Source organism: Polypterus senegalus, chromosome 10 (assembly GCF_016835505.1).
Source record: "Polypterus senegalus isolate Bchr_013 chromosome 10, ASM1683550v1, whole genome shotgun sequence".
Lineage (NCBI taxonomy): Eukaryota > Metazoa > Chordata > Cladistia > Polypteriformes > Polypteridae > Polypterus > Polypterus senegalus.
This window is the reverse complement of record NC_053163.1, coordinates 84,239,708-84,259,043: the sequence shown is the minus strand read 5'-3', so window position 1 is coordinate 84,259,043 and position 19,336 is coordinate 84,239,708. Positions and strand designations below refer to the sequence as shown.

Below are 19,336 nucleotides of genomic sequence, written 5' to 3'. Positions count from 1 at the left end.
TGCTGTGCTTGTTGTTAATTGTCGCTATTTGGATTAGATGAAGGGAGGAAACTACACAGGAAAAGGGGAAAATAATAGGAAAACAAGAAAAAAGAGTTAAGCATTTATAGCTTTAGAAAAAAATAGAAATATTTCTAAATGACTTATAAATATAAAAACCATACTGTTGTTTTTTCTGAATGCAGAAATAAAAGAAGAATAAAAAAGACCAGCTAATTAAATGAGATCAGTTGTTATCGATTATTATCCCCGATTCTGAATCTGGTTGGAACAAAAACATGCAGCCACAGTGCAGGCCCGCCGCTGGGGGGGACAAACGGGACTCTCGTCCGGGGCCCTAAAGGAAGGGGGCCATTCACGCTTGATTTCTTTATGCTGATGTTGTGTGCATAGATATATATTCGGACAATTATTCAAGTTACATGTAATAGAAAAGTTAAATCATTTAGCTTACAACAATACAAGTGAGTGTTTTAATAGCCGCACGCTCCACGCAAATAGATATCATGCTTGTGTCGTGTGAAGCACGCTTGTCAAAGGGGACCGGCAGCGGCACGCTTCTCAAAGACAAAGAAGAGCTGACGCCGACGTCCTTGAGCTTGACGTTGAGTAGTATGTTTGTTGTACAGGGTACGTGGATAATGGATTGACTTTGACGCTGTAATTGAATACTTCCGTTTCACACACACAGGCGCTGTTCTGTCTCAGACAACAGCGATATTGTTGTGCACTATAGTGGATGTTGACGTGTATGGTGTAGCAGAAGTCCGTCTCCGTAGTTTGATAATTCATTTGCTTGGTTGTTTATTGTTGCTTTTAAAGCAGTGACGAGTGTGCGTTGGTTTTATGTGTATCTGGATCACCCGGATTTTTTGAAAACTTTGAAGTTTGATACAGCAAGTTACCATACTGATTGTACACCATGTAGATAACCCTAACCGTTAGTATATATTAAAATGTTCAGATGTTACTCCTATTCATTGCATTGGTATAATTGTACCGTTACACGTTAGATAATACATAGGCCTATCTCATTAATGTATTGTTTCAATTCCGCTATGAGCTTCCGTTAGCACTGGCTTTCCTTCTCGCAGTCAAACTTTGATGTGCGAGAAGGCTTAACTCATCAAGTAAGGTATTCATAAATGCAGCATTGTCGCTGTTGGATAAACTACATTTCGATCATTTTGTATACGTATTTGAAGGTTTTGGCATGTGGGGACCCGGGGGAAGGCAGAGGGGCCCACACGTACCCAGTTGTCTGGGTCCCAAATATTTCTGGGCCTGCACAGTGGGTCCCCAGGATCGAGTTTGGGAACCAATGTTCTAGACGAATAGGATGGGCGAGTTTGTTGGGGTGAATGGCTTATTCTCATCACAATTTGTCCAATATTCTAAGGACATTGGACTAGAAACCTCAATTGGACCGAGGTTCTTGGTGCTTAATTTGGGGAGTCCTGACCTGAGACATCTATTGGTGTGGTCCTTCCATTATGTTTATTCTGTGTACATGTGTGAAAGTTGGCCTGGAGTAGGACACCTTTATCTTACCTGTCATCAGAGCAATCATGTAGGCCACCAGTTTATGGAACGTTAAATTTTTATCCAGCTGTTTCCTCATTGATCTCTTGAAGCACTGCAGTCAAAAAAAAATTAACATTGTGAAATTATAATGCATTTTAAAGTGTACATTCCTTGCCTTGGACTGGAGCCCTGTTCTGGGCTGTTTTCTGCATTGTGCAATGGTGCTGCCAGAATTGGCCCTGGTCTCCCAGCAAACCCTGAATTAGATTAAATGGATGTAAGAATGCTTTAAAGTTTATTCAGTTCAGTTCTGTTTCTACTTCAAACTATCATTCTTAGATTTTTTTAAATATTCTGAGACAGGATAATATTTTTCTTTTCCTAAATGATTTCTACACAAATGAGATTTTATTTCTTGAGTTCATACATTATCAGAAGGTTCTGCACCAGAAATGATAACTTCCTATTATGGTTGTTTCTTTTGTGTACTGTACCTTGCTACTCTGCCTACTGTCTATTGGCCTGCAAATATAAATTCCTGACCCTATTTATCAATTCTTCTATCTGTTTTTTAAATCTACTCTGACTTAAATCCCACAATTGCAGAGTCAAAGGGAGATGGCAGGGTTGTGCACAAGTCATGAACCAGCTCTGGTTAGTTACTGGTCATTCACTAAACATACCCAAACTCCATTTCACCAGATTAATTAAGAGACACCATTCAAACTAATATACTGTACTAATTTTCAAAGCTATTATTATTAACTGTCTAGTGACTGGGTAAGAAATTGATCACATAGACATGCAGATGTGAGACAAATGCTAACCACTGTACTACCCTAACCTTACTTTCTTCTACACTAAACTCATGTTTATCACTTTAACATTTAGTAGTCACTTTTAATGTTACACATACATTAGAATATCTTCTAAAATGAAAATATCTAAATGTCAAGGTTTAGGTACCATATTTACATAACATAACACTCTCAAGTCTGTCAAATCAGGGTCATGGTAGCCCCAAGTTTAATCTAGCAGCAAGGTAGAAAAGAGCCCTGAACAGAGCACCAGTCCATCACCAGGACCATTCACGTAACACTCACAATCACATTCAGACAGGGCCCATTTTGGGAAGCCAGAGTACCTGGAGAAAACCCACACATACACTGGGAGAACATGCAAACTCCACACTGATAACATTCATGGTGGGAGTTAGACCTAGGATGCTGGATCTATGAATAAGCAGCACTAACCTTTGTGCTACAGTGATGCCCTTTGTTAATAACACCATAGAAAAATCAATGGGTAAGTACAGTAAATATTCAGCATTATTATTTTGAGTGGCTCTAGAGCACAGTGGTTACCACTATAGATTCACAGCTACAAGGAACAGGGTTCAAATTTCAGTACTATCGGTGCAGAGTTTGCACATTCTGTGGCTTCTGTGTTTCTGTGGCTTTCCTCAGGGTACTTGTGTTTCTTCCCATAAGTCAAAGATGTGCAGGTATGGTTAGGTGACTCTAAACTAGCCTTGTATGAGTGAGTATGAGTGTGTGTGTCTCTGTTCCCTCTGAATGACTGACGCTACATCCACTGCAGGTTCCTGCTTTTTGTCTGATGCTCCATGTAACCCAAACTGGAAGAAGCAGGTTCAGTAACTACAGAAATAATTACAGAAAATAATTATACAAACAATAATAAAAATTGTCATTAGTGTTGCAGAAACAACCTGCTTTGCGTTATTTTTACTCATTGTAGGAACTGTTCATTTTTTAGAGATGCAAGTAAAAAGATTTCATTTTTTTTTACTATATTTAGTTTTGTCTGGAACATTATGACTTCATTTTCAGTTATAATGTGATTTTTATAGCATTTTATGTCGGATTGCCTGGTTATAGTGTTTTAAAGGTAAATCATATACAGCACTTTGAAACTTAATTTAGAAGAAAGGAGCTAATTAGTAGGACATGCTTAGCACCTCTTTCTTCCAACATCCAGAGTTAATTATTGCCTCTTAGACCAGGGTACTGCAATATGTTTGTTGTGGACAATATTTGAGTGGGATAGAAATCCAGTAACAATTTACTACTTAGATTTAGATCAGCTAGGCTATTCCTCCAAGTTATACCCTGAAAGTATTGATATTGTTTCCTGAATGAGCACTTAAGTCACTCTAAGGACTAAAGAATCACTAGGTGACGTTCTTTGAACAACACACTAACCAGATCTAGGATGACTAAATGTTCTTAATCATCCATCCATTATCCAATGGCTATATCGTAACTACAGGGTTATGGGGGTCTGCTGGAGCCAAACCCAGCCAACACAGGAAACAAACCCAGGGGCAGGGCGCACACCAAGCACAATTTTGGATCGCCGATGCACCTGACCTGCATGCCTTTGGACTGTGGGAGGAAACCCATGCAGACACGGGGAGAACATGCAAACTCCACGCAGGGAGGACCTGGGAAGCGAACCCAGGTCTCCTAATTGCGAGGCAGCAGCGCTACCCACTGCCCCACCGTGCCACCCGTTCTTAATCATTTATAGCTATATATACATTAACAGTGAAATGTATATTTTGCAACACAAATTCACTTTGCGGCAACCCTCTTGTTCAGTGACACAAAATACAACTACACAGTAGCCATCTATATGGAGTATATATGAGCTTTTCCCCACTAAACTAGGATGCCTTCTCTGGGGTGGGAGCTCATCTCAGGACTACAAAGCACTAAGCAGGGTGGTTGGATCAGAAATAGTTCCAGTTCTGGACATTTACAATACCCGCTAAATGGACAAACTCAATCAGATAACAATAATACATATGTTTTATAAGTTAAAACTGCAACATACACTAGTCACTATTTAATAAATCCATCAGTTAACCAATAGCGTGAAAAAAGTGCAAAGCAGGAGATTGTACCATCACAGATGACACTTACACACTGTTACCTACTGACCAGACAGTATGTCCAAGTTGGTCATGAAAGCCTCATGAGCACAGGAAGAATTTGCAAATTGAAGGAAGCTGAGGAATTTAACACAGGTCTACAGCCTGCATTGCCCTACTTACCTAAAGTAGCACTCATACGTTATATTTTATAATGCATATGACTTTGATGTCTCTCATTAATTAGGTATGGTGGAGGTTTCCTGGCCATGTCTTTGTATACCACAAAATGGTGATAAATCATGAAAAGAATACGTCAGACTTTCTAACACAAGTTGTGTTTGGCCAGTAAAACCCTGCTAAATTTGAAACTTCAAAAATAACAGGAAATTGATACTGGGAGGTCAGGAGGAAAACAACATACAGTTTTTATCGGATCTTTCTTGGATTTCTTATACCTTTGTATCAGTTCAGCTCTTTGTTTTCTTTTTTATTTATTTACACATTAATTTGCCTTACTTGCAGCTGACTATTCTTTCAGACCTGTTACACATACAGATGAGTCACTGTTGTGGTGAAGATCAAAGGGTAAGTGATAAGCATTTTCAATTTTAACATCAAACAAATCAAAATCCAGAGTTGTTTTTTTATCTGCTGTCCTTGTCTAGATTCAACAAAGCCCTCTTGTTTTAGTTACCTAACTTTTTAGACCTTTATTAACATGGAAACAGGCTAATGGATTTAAGTAAACACTGGGAAGTGGAACAGAGTCCAGTTCACCCGCTTGTGCCACCTCTCCACATAAACAGGCTGCTGTTAAGGTTCAGTACAGTTCAATAATTCAATTCAGTTTATTTTTGTATAGTGTTGTTCAATGAGGACAGTTTAGAGTGATGCACTGAAACCCATCCTGTGATCCTAGAACTATACGGCAAACCTTATTACTGAAAGTACAATATGGATGAATCAAAAATATTTTTCATGCAGAAATAATGCTTGAAAATAGGAATGTTTATCACTAGTGATGACCAAATAAGAAAAGGACATAATTCACGGTCCACAACAGACTTTGCATTAATGAATACAGTACTAATTGAAACAAAACAGTCCCATTAATTAAATAATCAACCAGTATTGCATTAACTAACCCTAATAATCCCTATCAAATGTCTAACTGAAAATGTTTTAATAGTTTTTACTGTATATTCTTGAATTTGTGTTTCTTTGGATAAAATGATCGGCTAACACTTACCGCTGTAGAGCCTCGGATGAAGGATAACAGGTTCCGGCACACAGGCAGTAAAATCAGCATGCAGTTAAAGTTGAGGACAGCAGCTGGTGCTCGTGCCCATGCCAATGCTGACTGAAATACAAAGGAATCACAGCCACTGAATAGCAGTACCTAAGCATGAGTGGAATATTTAAAATATGCATAACTGAAAAAAAGCAAAAGTAAAAAGTACATTAACCCCCAGCTCATACCACAGCATTGTCAAGTTTCAAGGTTAAATAATTGATGGAGGAGGCTCAGCTTTCTTGAAATCATCACCAGAACCATCATATTTTTCTAAGGCTAAATCCCGCTACCTTGACTTCACAAAACGCCTTATATAAATAGCGTTAAAAGACACTGAAGAGTAAGAAAGATGAACTTTCCGAGATCATTATAGGTTTATAGGGTCATTGTTACATGTACAGTGTAAAATCTTACTTTCCTGTGCTAATCAAAATGCTGAGTGGCATGATTAATGGGTATAACTATCTAACCTTGAAACATCTGTCTTCCTCACCTGAAAATGCTCAGATTTATTAATATTCAAAAATCATTATATTTTTAATACAGTAATATTGTGTTTGAATAACACTTGTTTAACACTTGCTGAATGTTAGTTATGGTATTATTATAAAAATCTTTGTTCTTATGAAATTGTTACTGAGGAAAATGAAAGTGAATCATTCTGCTAAGATGTATAAAATACCTGTAAGTCAGGATTGATTCTGCTCTTTGGTCCCTGCCCTGCTGACATTTGAATTTCCTGATAAGACTCTCTCATTGTTTATTTGCTAAATGCAGTTATTTTTAGCTTGCTTATTGAACACATTTTATTAATCTACGAAGAGTATGAAGTATTTACTTAGTAATGATAGCTAATTTTAGTGCTCAGTTTCAAAGATTTAGCCCCCAAATAATATACTCCATAAATAAATAAATGGTCATGTTCAGAGTTCATGAGTACGAGGATACTGAACGTATATAACAGGAATAAACATAATATAAAATAAAAATATAGCATAGTAATACGGTAATATGCAATAAATATGACAGAAAAAACATAAGGATTTAGATTTGGTCTTGCAGTTGCCTACATCCAACAATGTTAGAAATAACGAAATCTTTCAAACAATACTTGATAATCTTAAGTATGACAGACACCAATAAACCGATGATCTGTTTTACAGACATAAATACCCTTTACTACTTTTTTAATCTGATTCAATCGGTTTATTTTTATATTATGATCTTTACGGACCCATGGCTCTAAATGTACAAGAGAGTGCAAGACACACAGAAAACACAGAGATCATCACTAAAGAATAAAACACTAAATAACCCAGAATAATAGTTTTATTTTTGAGGTATGTAGCATTTACTAGCAAAAATGTATGCATTAATGTGTGTTGGTCTAGGTCTTATTTTTGGTATAAAACATGACATTATTGAAACTCCAACTATTGTGTATCATATTTACTGGACTGTAATGTTATTAAAATAATAAATAAATACATAAATGAATAAAACCTAGTTTCTGACACTTGTAAAAATTGTTGTATTACTCCAAGGTAAAACAGTCAAAGTTGACCTGAATATCCATGGGTTTTGTCAGTTTACCTTGAAGAGGTATATGAAGAATGAAAAGCACTTTGAGCTTTGGGACACAATTTCTGTGGATTCTTAATCAGAAGTTAAAGTGCTGCTATCTTAGACCAATGCTGGGGAAATGCACAATTTAGAGCGAGGGGTGGTGCAGGGGTGATTGGGTACAGGGGTGGGGGTCTCCCTTGGAGTTTGTAGCACTGCAATCAAAGAGGGTTTTAGACTCTCTCTTAATGTTTTAAGCACCATGATCGGAGAGTAGGAGTGGGTTGGTCTCTTTTGTAGTTTTCAGTGCCACAGCAAGGGGCAGGAGGTTGATGGTGTGGAATGGATAACTAATGCTGAGAGCCGATACGCATCTAAGAGTGACAGTAGTTAACAGGAAAAAAACAGCTCTTGCTAACCATACTGTTTTGCTTCTACTTTGAGCTTCGCTGAAGTTTCTTTTTAGATTTCACAATGTGATCACATCTCTTTTTTCCTGTCCAGGACTCCACCTCATCTTCAGTCATCCTCTGTCCACCTTATCGGTTACTGCTGTTATTCATGCGGGCCCATCAACTGCTTCTGCTCTGTTATTCATTTGCATAAACCATGCTCTAAGTGCAGAGTGTATAAATCAACATAATATAAATTATTATTGATACATGAAAAATGTGTCAATAAATATTAAAAAAAAAACACTACTTTTTTGGGTAGCTTTCTTTTTCTTAGCAAATTTCAATGAAATCCATCAAAGTATTTCTGCAATTCTGGGGTATTTTGTTTTTCTATTGTGTGGGGGTTTATCCCCAAATATTGATATTTGGAAATGTCCTTTTATAGTAGTTACCTGCTGCATTAGCTGTACCATCCTACCTAAATTCAGCTTTTTAACTAAATGAAAAATAGTGTTTTTGTCGATGAGTGAGTAAGTTAGTGAGTGAATGAGACAGTCAGCAGCCAAACCACATGCAGATCATCCACCTGAAGTTAAGTATGTTTTGGCCCAGCCAGTACTTGGATGGGAGACCATCTAAGAAAAGCTTGGATTGTTGCTGGAAGAGGTGTTGGCAAGGCTAGCAGGAGGTGCTCACCCGGTGGTATAAGTGTGGATCCCAATGCCCCAGTGCAGTGATGGAGCACTGAGCTGTAAAAATGGCACTGACATTTAAATGATACGTAAAACCAAGGTCCTGACTCACTGTGGTCATAATAGATTCCTAGAATCCTTCCTAAACAGCAGGGTGTATCCCGATGTCCAGGCTAAATTGCCTACCTCAGCTTAGTCATTCTGATTCCCTAATCATCCAATGTCTTCTCTCTTACCACTTCACTTCCCAATAGCTAATGTGGGTGAGCATACTGGCGCAAAAATGGCTGCCATTGCATCATCCAGGTGGGTGCTACACATTAGTGGTGGCAGAAGTGGCTCCCCACCCACTATGAAAAACGCTTTGAGTAGTGAGGAAAGAGGTATATAAATGTAATGAATTATTATTATTATTGGATACTATAGTCCATTTTTTTTCATAGCCCTGTGCTGTACATTCTGTAGTTAAATGAGATACATTTGTGACCCCGATTTATTTGAATGAATTACCAGTTGTTTACCAATATTATACCAGTATTATAGCACCATATTTGTTTCTGGTGAAATAGAAATATCTCTTTCTGTGTAATAACACAAATCTAAAGGTACATATACTTTTGGTCACGAATGGTATGTTTTTACTATGGTTCCTTAGCTTAAGATATGTATGTACTGTATTGAAAGTAGGCTTCCAAGAGCATTGATATGATGAGACAGATGACTCCATGAAATGTGACTGGTTTTGAGAGACTGGGCATGAATCAGGATTCTGAGCAAATTATAGCAGCAAAAGGTCTCCTGCCTTTAGATTTGAGTGTTATAGCTTATCTCAGTTAGACAGTCATCAATGACGGAATTACCTGAGTGCTTGAGCTTCTTGGGGTTAGAGGTCACCAACGATTTGACTGCACAACTTTGAGGTGACTGCTCAATAACTTTTCTGCTATATCATTATTCTGTACTTTTAAAGTGTGTTATATATATATATATATATATAAGGAGCTAGTGGCACTGTACATCCCATTTTTCATTACCCTTTGACTTCACCTGCTTTCACTAATGATAAATGTAAGAATTTAAGTGACAAACAACAAATAAAATAAACTCAAGTCAAAGAAACGTTTTCTTACCAGTAATTCATACATCATTGATTGTGCAAATCCTTCCTGGAAGGATGTGCAGCTTTATTCTGCTCAACCCTTTAGTTATTTTCATTTTGTTATACTGCATACCTTTTTCGTGATATTATCTGATTCACATGCCTCTTTCATGTGCTCATCTTTAAAAGACCTTTCAAGGACTGTGCACACACACACCTTTGTACAAAAAAAGTCAGTCATACCATCTTGTCCAAAATTGGGAAATTCCAATGTTAGGCTTTTGTGAAAAGGCCTTTAGTAAGGAAATTTTATTTCTTAATAAGGTCATAAAAGAAAGGGAATGAACAAAAGACAAATGCTTCCTTGTTTGATTATTAGCCATTTTGAATTGGAACAGAAACTAGCCTTTAGAGGAAAATAAAATATAAAGAGTATACAAAATGCACGTCTGGATCCTGCAGAAGAATTTAACAAAAAACCCTCTCATAATGTGGCCTCCCTGTCTGATAAAAGTAGGGTAATCTTTTTTTTTATAATATTGTATAAGGCTTTGTTGTGCTAAGAAATTTGCTGTTTGTGTTTTTGACAAAATCAATCCTTGAGAAATTCCTTATGAACTCTGACAGAACAGACAGTGGGTGCATCAGCCTTATTTTCTCAATAAATAGAATCCATCCACCATTTTTTTTGTTAGAAGGTTATATTGAATAATTCCTATCCCAGCAGGAAGTAACCCTGTATGTGAAGACAATCTAGTGCAGAAAACTCTTCTCCAAGCCAAATTACACACACCACTTAATCCAGCAACAAGTATTTGGGATGTACGTAGAACCTGGAGTATCTGAAAAATTCCATATAGGTGCACTTAGGACATACAAATTCTACAAAGACAGTGACCAGGCTGGGAATCAAATTCAAGTCTATGGAAATGTGAGGTAACAATACTAACCGATATAACACCATGCTGTTACTTAATAGAATTAGTTTATATTTATTACTCAAATAACAGCCAGCATCTCTATACTCTTGATATTGTACTATCCTAACCCTCCACTTCACCATTCTCTCCTGCTCAGCCTAGTGATGCTGGGGTATTCTACTAGAAACTGTTCTCAGTCAAAAACAAATGTATACAAAACCTTCCTGAAACATCAGTGCAAGGTTCTAGATAGAGGGGGATGAACTTCAATTGCAGAAACTCGATTATGTAAAATACATACAGCAACAAGGTCATTGAAGAACTTGTTTTCCCTCTGTTATTCAGATAACTTGCAACCCTGTTATTATGAGTCTGAGTCAGCTTTCACAAGGGAGAAGAGTCTTTTCTCTTTTGAACCCAACCCATATTCTAGTTTCATGTCAAAAGCACTGACAATGTAATTAATGCAGCATCTTACATAATGTACCATAAACGAGGAAGTCAGTGCTTGCATGTGACAACTCTGTTATTTAGGCACTTATTAAAACAGCATCGCACACATGTTGAACCACTTAAACAAATGCAGAAATTTTTCAGATTAAATCGGTCCTTATGTACTACGGTACACAGCTTATGAAAAGATCCTTTTAATGTAAAAATACTAGAAGAAGAAACAATAAATACGGTTCAGACTATTAGTATTGCTTTATTCAGATGATAAAAATCCATGGAAAATACACATCTACTCAAGACCAAACAGATTAAATGCTTTGTCTTACCTTTCCTTTAAATTATTTATTATTGAAAAAGTTGAAGTTATTTATTCCATTATCAATTTCAGTCCCTTAAAACCTTCAGATAATATATTGGATGTGCCGAAGAAAGGTGGCAGACCATGCGAATTGCAAACCATGAATTCCTCACTCCATCAAAAAGCTGTATGACCGGGTCCTATTAGCATCCATCCATTGCTTCTTATTCTAATTTAGGGCTGCAGAAAGATGTAGCCTATTCTAGCAGCACTTGGTACAAGGCATGATCCCTGGGTGATGTACCAGTTGATCATAGGACACACTCTTCCATATAATGACAATATAGAGATATCAATTAAACTAACACACATGAACATGTGTTTATGACTTGAGAGGACACAGAGGTATCCAAAACTAATAAAAAACACAGAGACCTTGGGAAAACAATAATAAAACTTTACAGGGGGACCAGGCCAGGATTTGAACTGTGGTGAAGGATTGTGCCAATGGACTGCCCAAACTATTAAACATACATTATTGTACTCTTTCTGCACATTTCATGCCCTGCCCAGAGTGAAACTGTGCCCACTCTCTGTTCCATAATTCAATTTCCATTAGCCTTAAAGCATTCTTTAAACTGTCTTCCTGAATAAGCAATGTAGTTGTTTGCCAGAGAATGATCCATTTCAGAATGCAGCTTACCTGAAACAGCAGACGTCTGAACTTATATATATATATATATAGGGGATTTGTAACAGGGCAGTACACACAAAAATACCCACAAGTGCTATGCAATTGAAAACATTTTGCATGGAGGAGTGTTCAGAAATTTGCCAGCAGTTATGCAAAACACCTTCAGGAAGCAATTTCATCTATATGGGGTAAAATAATGTCCTGAGGCCAATGGTGTAATTACTTTTTCCCCAGTAGACCATTACATCTCTTGATATTTTTTTTAATAAACTATTGAAAAGGCAACATTTCCTTGTGTTTTTATTCAAGTATATCACCCTTATCTGCCAGCACTATTTGCATGAAAATCTATTGTTTGTCTGTTGTCACACATGGGAGGCAGCTAAAGGGCTTGAGTGAGGGAAATTCTGAATCTGACCGGGATCGGCAGAGTACACTGACTCTTTTTCTTGCTTTCCTGCAGACCATTCACAGGAAGTTCCACCTGGCCCTGTTGATGTCACTTCCGGGTCTGGACCTATAGAGGAAGGCCTTGCTGGCTCTGGCCCCCTTGATGTCACACCCGGACTTGAGCCTATGGCTGAAGACCTTTCCGATCCCATCCCCTTTGACGTCACTTCCTACCCTGACCTTTAAAAGTCTCCACCTTTTCCCTGTTCCCTCAGTTCTGATTTGGACTCCAGTTTGTTTATTTACAATTTGCAGCCAGGAACATAATATACGGGTGGCTGCCCAAAACCTTGCTATGGCTCATTGTGGAGTTTGTGACACTGTTCAAATGTATTGAAAAAGTCAGCAATTTTCATGGGGTGTATTTACATTTTCACATGACTGTAAGTAGCAGTGTAGTACGGTTTGTATACTGAACAAATCAAGGTCGTGGAGAAACAGAATCTGTTTTGATAACACCAGTGCAAGGCAGTAACCAGTTATGGATAAGGGGCCATTAAGGGCACACTTAAACTACCGGGTCAGTGTTGTGTAAGTATTTTAGATGAAGGAGAAAAAAACGGAGTACCCAGAGAAAACAAACACAAACTCGGGGTGAATGGTAAAATTTTACACAGGCAGTGAAATCTGAGCTAAGTGCCCTGGAGTTGTGAGGTTGCTTTTTTAACCTCTGAACCACTGTGGTAAAGGAAAATTTGATTTGTAATTTTTATTAGTCATTTCGTTCATTTTCTAATCAAATATTTCATGCAAACAATAAAAAAATGTATTCCATTAATGTTCTATACCTGCCCCATTTCCACAAAGGACGAAAGGATCATATGTTTCAAAGTATAAGACCCAAAGCAGGATTACATCTTTGTAAGTCTACTACAATGTTACCATGGTCCACAAAAATTACACATAACTTCATTAGTGCTTATATAATATATTTTATACTAACCAGAATGATATACAATCGCCAAATTCATTCATCCATTTTTCTATCCTACTTATTCCAGTAGAGTCACAGGAGGCTGGAGCCCATGCCAGAAGTTCGGATGCAAGGTGAATGGGATGATAGTCCATATCAGGGCCCACTTATACACACACCTATGCTGGGACAGTTCTAAATGACCTTTTCTGATCTTCTTAGGGTGTTAAGGCTGGAGGTTATCGATAAACAGGGCATCTTAAAGCCCATTGAGGCTTTCCTTGTGTGATTTTGGGCTATACAAGAAAATAAATTGTTGTTGTTATTATGGAAGCTGGAGTAAGTTGTTTATGTTTTCAATTAAATAAATTAAAGTTATACATGTACTGTACATGTGACAATATGACTTCTATTACTACTGACCTACACATCATAAGGACGAGAAAGGAAATGTGAGTGTTTTAGAATAATCCCCTGAGAACACAGGTTAAATGTTTCAACTCCATACCAGCAGCACCAATTAGCCTTAAAGAAAATCTTGGAGGATAGAAGAAGACATGGCAAGGATACATCATCTTCATCATAGCATGCACACACTGAAGGTGCATTTGAACTTGTGATATATGAAGTGGGTCTTGTCAACTGTGCCACCTATACATAAAAAGGTGCAGTTTATTTGAATACACAACAACTAAAAATTACTCAACCAGAATTGCTGTGCTGTACTCCAATGTCTCAGGAAACCAACAGTGAAATATTGATTCATATAAACTTACCAAAAGAAGGTGGCGAGTGTAGTAAAACTGAGGCCCTTGATCATAGAAAATGAAATGGTACACAAACAGGAATATGTTGATTCCCATCCAGACCATCTGCATAAAAAACAAACAAGTATGTTTATCACTTTGTGTGAATTTGTACTTTGCAATCAAGCCTTGCATGACTTGGTTGCACTTAAACATGAACATGGTGCATAAAACTACAGATTAATAACATATTAGTGTCACAATTTTTTTTTTTCTCAAAGGTTTCAGGATCCATTTTTGAGATGTTGCAGTTCAGTTGGTTTCTGCTTGGTACAACCTGGGAACTCCTCAAAGAAGATATGGTCACTGACTGGCTTCTTACGGAGTCTACAAGTCTGTAAGTCGATTCCAAACATGATGTGTCTCTGCTTCCTTGTTCAGTTGTTTGAAATTCAAATTTCTTAAACAAAACTAAATAACGACAAATTACTTAGTTATTACCACAAGGGCTCCAATGGTAAAAACTAAAACAAAAGGTGATCATGTAAATTAAAACTTGTAAACACAAGACAAAGTATGTTCAATAGTGTTTCATTGGACTTGGAAACTTAAAATTATGCTGATTATCAGTACAAAGACAAGTACCAAAGCAGAAACAGTCATCCAACACAACATAAAGCAATGATATGGGAAAATAAAAAATAATAATGTAAAAAATAAAGACAAAGAACAATTAGCTGCAGCATATGGGTGACACTTTGAAACAGGGATAGCCTGGGTGCAGGTATTAATCAGACATTACTGTGTGACCCTAACAAACACTGCGTTTGATCCCATTATTACTTCCACAGTATCCAACATAACAGTTTAGGAAAAGTGCTGCTTATAGCACATCTGCTAATCACTTACTGCTATCCAACAAGATCTTAACAAAGGCTTTGTTTGTGTTATGTATGTAGTACTAGGTTGTTGTACCGTGTTAGCCATTATGAATGTAGAGAAAAGCCAAGCAAAATGACACCTTTTATTGGCTAACTAAGAAGATTACAATATGCAAGCTTTCGAGGCAACTCAGGCCCCTTCTTCAGGCAAGATGTAATGTGTTTGTGTTATGTGGTAATTACAGATTAATCTAATATGTGACCAAGTATGCCAGTATCATTCACTTACAATCAACGTTCAAATAATGCCTTCTTAACTCTTTTACAGTTCTACGTTTCAACAGAAAAATTATTTCTTCTTCTGGTTCTTGGTGTTAATGTAAAATTGTCACAATTGAACCTATATATGTGTGTGAATGTGCCCATTGGCAGATTGGCACCTTTATTCTGGTTTAGTTTTGATCTTGTGCACCAGCTCTGCTGGGATTGGCTTCACTTTAAATAGATAAAATAAGAGGTTTCTGGAAACACACTAATGAAGGAGTGGGTCTGATTTCAGTGTTATGACTGGCGCTGCTGGGTTTAGAAAATGGACAATTAGCCAAACTACTATATGTGTATGAAGGATACCATAAGCGTATTACATTCACTTAGGAAATGATTCCTTAGCTAATCGTTTTAGCTATCACTTTTAACCTATGCTAAATCAAAGCAGTGTTGGGATATACGTGAAAATAAATAAATAGATGACTGTCGGTCAAAAAAGCATTTAAGAAATGACAGTACTATGTACTGTATATGGTACAATGAATTTGAACTCGAACGCATAAAATTTTTTAAAGCGGAGCTGTTAATTTTATGTTTATGTTAGTGTCATTTTTTTAATAAATTAGATATTTCTAAAAAATTGTATTGGATTCTGTTATGATTTAATAAATGAATATTTTTTACAGCTTACAGTTTTACATTATATTTTCAAACTAACTTTTGTTGTAGATAATTTATTTCTGTAAATATTAGCTTCTATTATATTTACTCATCTTTCCATTTCCCAAAGGCGTAATGTCCATTCGAGTCCAATTAAGTAAACACATTTAACGAAGCGGCATTTCAAGCATCATGTCAAGAAGCTTCATGTCACAGTTAAAATGTGCTTAGCCTCAAAAAACTAAGTAAACCCAATTCCGGACATTAGTATTTACTCATTCATGCGTCCATACATTTTAACAAGCCTGTTGATATTACTGCATCAAGCCGAAGCCAAAGCCTATCCAGTCGACATCGCGCAACGCAGACAGAAGCAGCAGACTGGACGGGACGTCACACCCGTCACACTCAAAACCACGCCCACTCCCAGTGAACAGCGTCATGTTAAGTGCGGGTGAAAGCGCACCCGCGTCAAGTGGCTCTGGCCACTGTGCTTTCAGTGGCGGGTAAGCTACCCAAGACTCTCACCAAGAAAGAGTAGGTTTAGAAAGTCCATATTCGAAAGATTTAACCAAATAATGTACCGTAGAATACCCACTTCATTTGAATTTAATATCAGAAGTTGGTTTCCAAACCTCATTTAACTGTCTCCCCAGGTTTCCATCGATTGCTGCCACAATAGACTCCCGCTCTTCACGTCCATGGACCAGGTAAGAAACAAGATGGATGGCTGGATGTTGTAGCACAGCATAACAGTCCCATCCATCCATCCATCCATCCATTATCCAACCCGCTATATCCTAACTACAGGGCACACACACACCAAGCACACAATTAAGAATCGCCAATTCACCTAACCTGCATGTCTTTGGACTGTGGGAGGAAACCGGAGCACCCGGAGGAAACCCTCGCACACACGGGGAGAAAATGCAAACTCCACGCAGGGAGGACCTGGAAAGCGAACTGCGCGGCATCAGCGCCATGTCAGAGGTGTGAGTGTCTTTTACAAAGAAAATATCCCACTTAAAATTCTTTATTAAGATTATGTCTGAATTGAGAACTTATCAAATGATGATGCCCACACAAGGACACACCAGCGCCTCTTTTCTTATATGTCACATTGTTAGTCGCAGTTAACCGAAAACGACAACGTAGAAAAAGCTACACAATATATAAATTGTGACATTACAGAAAGATTTCGGAAAAAGACATATCAGTTTTTTTTTGGGAAGAGCATTATAACATTACAGAGTGAGATGAAAACTAAGTTGTTTAATGAAGCAATAAGTTCCATTAAGAGCAGCAAAACGACTAATAAATAACACATATAAGTGTTTAGGCTACTTATGCAGTTCACGTGAGTGCCAGTCCTTGGTACGGCATACAGCCCACCAATTTAGCATCTGTAGTTTATCAAATCGACACAGGGAGAACGTGCAGACTCTACGTTGACAGTCACCGTCCAAAGCATTGTCATACTTGTTACGGCGTATTCGATCGCTGCGCTGGTAGTCTCCTAGTCATGAGGTGACAGTGTTTGGTCAGTGCCACATAGCTAACAATATCTCATGGACCCCGTGATCATCAGAGGTGACCGTGTGCAAAGGTTGTAGACCTATAAATACCTGGGAGTACAGCTGAATGATAAATTGGACTGGACTGCCAATACTGATGCTCTATGCTAGAGAGGACAGAGCCGACTATACTTCCTTAGAAGGCTGGCGTCCTTCAACATCTGCAATAAGGTGCTACAGATGTTCAATCAGATGGTTGTGGCGAGTGCCATCTTCTACGCGGTGGTGTGCTGGGGGAGGCAGCATAAAGAAGAGGAACGCCGCATGCCTGGACAAACTGGTGAGGAAGGCAGGCAGGCTCTATTGTAGGCACGGAGCTGGACAGTTTGACATCTGTGGCAGAGCGATGGGTGCTGAGCAGGCTCCTGTCAATCATGGAAAATCCACTGCATCCACTGAACTGGATCATCTCCAGACAGAGGAGCAGCTTCAGCGACGGACTGCTGTCACTGTCTTGCTCCACTGACAGACTGAGGAGATCGTTCCTCCCCCACACTATGCGACTCTTCAATTCCACCCGGGGGTAAACGTTATAACGTTACACAAAGTCGTTGTCTGTTTTACCTGCATTTTTATCACTCTTTCATTTAATATTGTTTTTTTATCAGTATGCTGCTGCTGGAGTATGTGAATTTCCCCTTGGGATTAATAAAGTATCTATCTATCTATCTATCTATCTATCTATCTATCTATCTATCTATCTATCTATCTATCTATCTATCTATCTATCTATCTATCTGTCAGCTGAGGAAGTGAGGCTATGCTGATGGAGGGACAATTGTGCCTGTTCTTACTGACTTTTAGAGGGAAAAAAGGAGGTTAAGTGGTCAAAAGCGTGAAGGAGGAGAGATATCGTGAGTGGAATGACTTACATGATGAACGCATGCATTTCAAATATTTTTGCACGTCTGTTTTGAACTTTAATGACCTGTTGCGTTATATTCGGCCTCGTTGATCATTCTGGCAACCACGTAACCAGCCCCTCCTTGAAATTCATCACTTTGGATGCACGTCGCCGCGTCCCCATCGTCAGGTATAGCCTACTGTAAACCATTCTCTACCTTTTTACGGGACAGTGTCAAGCACTTACAGTGCACTCAATGCTCTGAACCCTTCTCCAGTTAAAGTTACCGACTTTTGCAAGTTTGTTTTAAGAAAGACATGGCAGAGGAACATATTTTAACATTATTTATACTAATAAACGATCTTCTACACAGTTACAGGTGTAGACACTATAAGTGTTTTAACATACAGCATACGCGAGTAGAAGCAGAAAAAAAATCTGTTTTGGATTTGCGAATATATACGAAATTACTCTAGTTAGGGTATCACGCAAAAAGCAAAGTACAGTAGCTGTAACTTGTGGCGTCTTTCAAAGCATCATAATGGTTATTTAGAGCACTTTCCTGCGGAGCGCTATCCAAAAAGGTTTTCTGTCTTTTCTTTCTGTCACATTTCCTTAGTTACAGTATGTGCAGTATAGTAATTTGCATTTTTTATTCCTTAACAAAGTAAACTTTACAACACGTAGCCTATACAGCTCACGTACAGGGTGCTGTGTCTTCGGTTCTAATTATAGATACATTTGTCAGAAACAGAAACATTTCCTACCAGAACGAGTGCAGATGGCCCGTTGTTAACGATCCAGTTGCTCATCCCGACAGCTTTGGTGCTTCGTTTCTTACAAAGGAACTGCAGACAATAAGACGCGTTTGCTAAAATACCGGTCATCTTTTCTCCGGGGCTCCTCCCCTCCTCACGTAGTCACTGTGTTCATGAACGGGTAGAATGTCAAGGAAATATTTTGATTTTTTACAGACACCGCAATCGAAGAAACTCGCATGATTCTCTTTATCCCTTTCAAAGTGGTCAGATCAATTTTGACAAAATAAAAAATCACATAATTTGTACAGCCGTGCCATGGATTTTAGTAGAGTGATCTAAATAAAAAAAAAAAAAGTGCATTTTTTTACACTCTATTTTTCCTTGTTCCTTATGGTTACTTTTAGTTTTCCTT

General features: G+C 38.0%; 1 protein-coding gene across 1 annotated transcript; it reads right to left on the bottom strand.

The window, feature by feature from the left end:
- Positions 1-1,471: 1,471 nt before the first annotated feature.
- nox1 (NADPH oxidase 1) lies at positions 1,472-19,114 on the bottom strand. Its single transcript, XM_039767651.1, has 4 exons — positions 18,931-19,114; positions 13,968-14,063; positions 5,670-5,780; positions 1,472-1,636 (listed from the first exon to the last, which is right to left on the bottom strand). Exons 1-4 carry the CDS (start codon positions 19,048-19,050, stop codon positions 1,472-1,474), a joined length of 492 nt encoding a protein of 163 aa, XP_039623585.1. The 5' UTR covers positions 19,051-19,114.
- Between the last annotated feature and the right edge of the window lie 222 nt (positions 19,115-19,336).

What these genes read in the sequence shown, in the direction of transcription:
- nox1 (XM_039767651.1), bottom strand. Translation starts at nt 19,050, where the DNA reads ATGACCGGTATTTTAGCAAACGCGTCTTATTGTCTGCAGTTCCTTTGT. An exon ending in GGCCATCTGCACTCGTTCTG is followed by an intron (nt 14,064 to 18,930) that starts GTAGGAAATGTT and finishes TTTTTTATGCAG; the next exon opens with ATGGTCTGGATGGGAATCAA. An exon ending in TCATCCGAGGCTCTACAGCG is followed by an intron (nt 1,637 to 5,669) that starts GTAAGTGTTAGC and finishes TTTTGACTGCAG; the next exon opens with TGCTTCAAGAGATCAATGAG.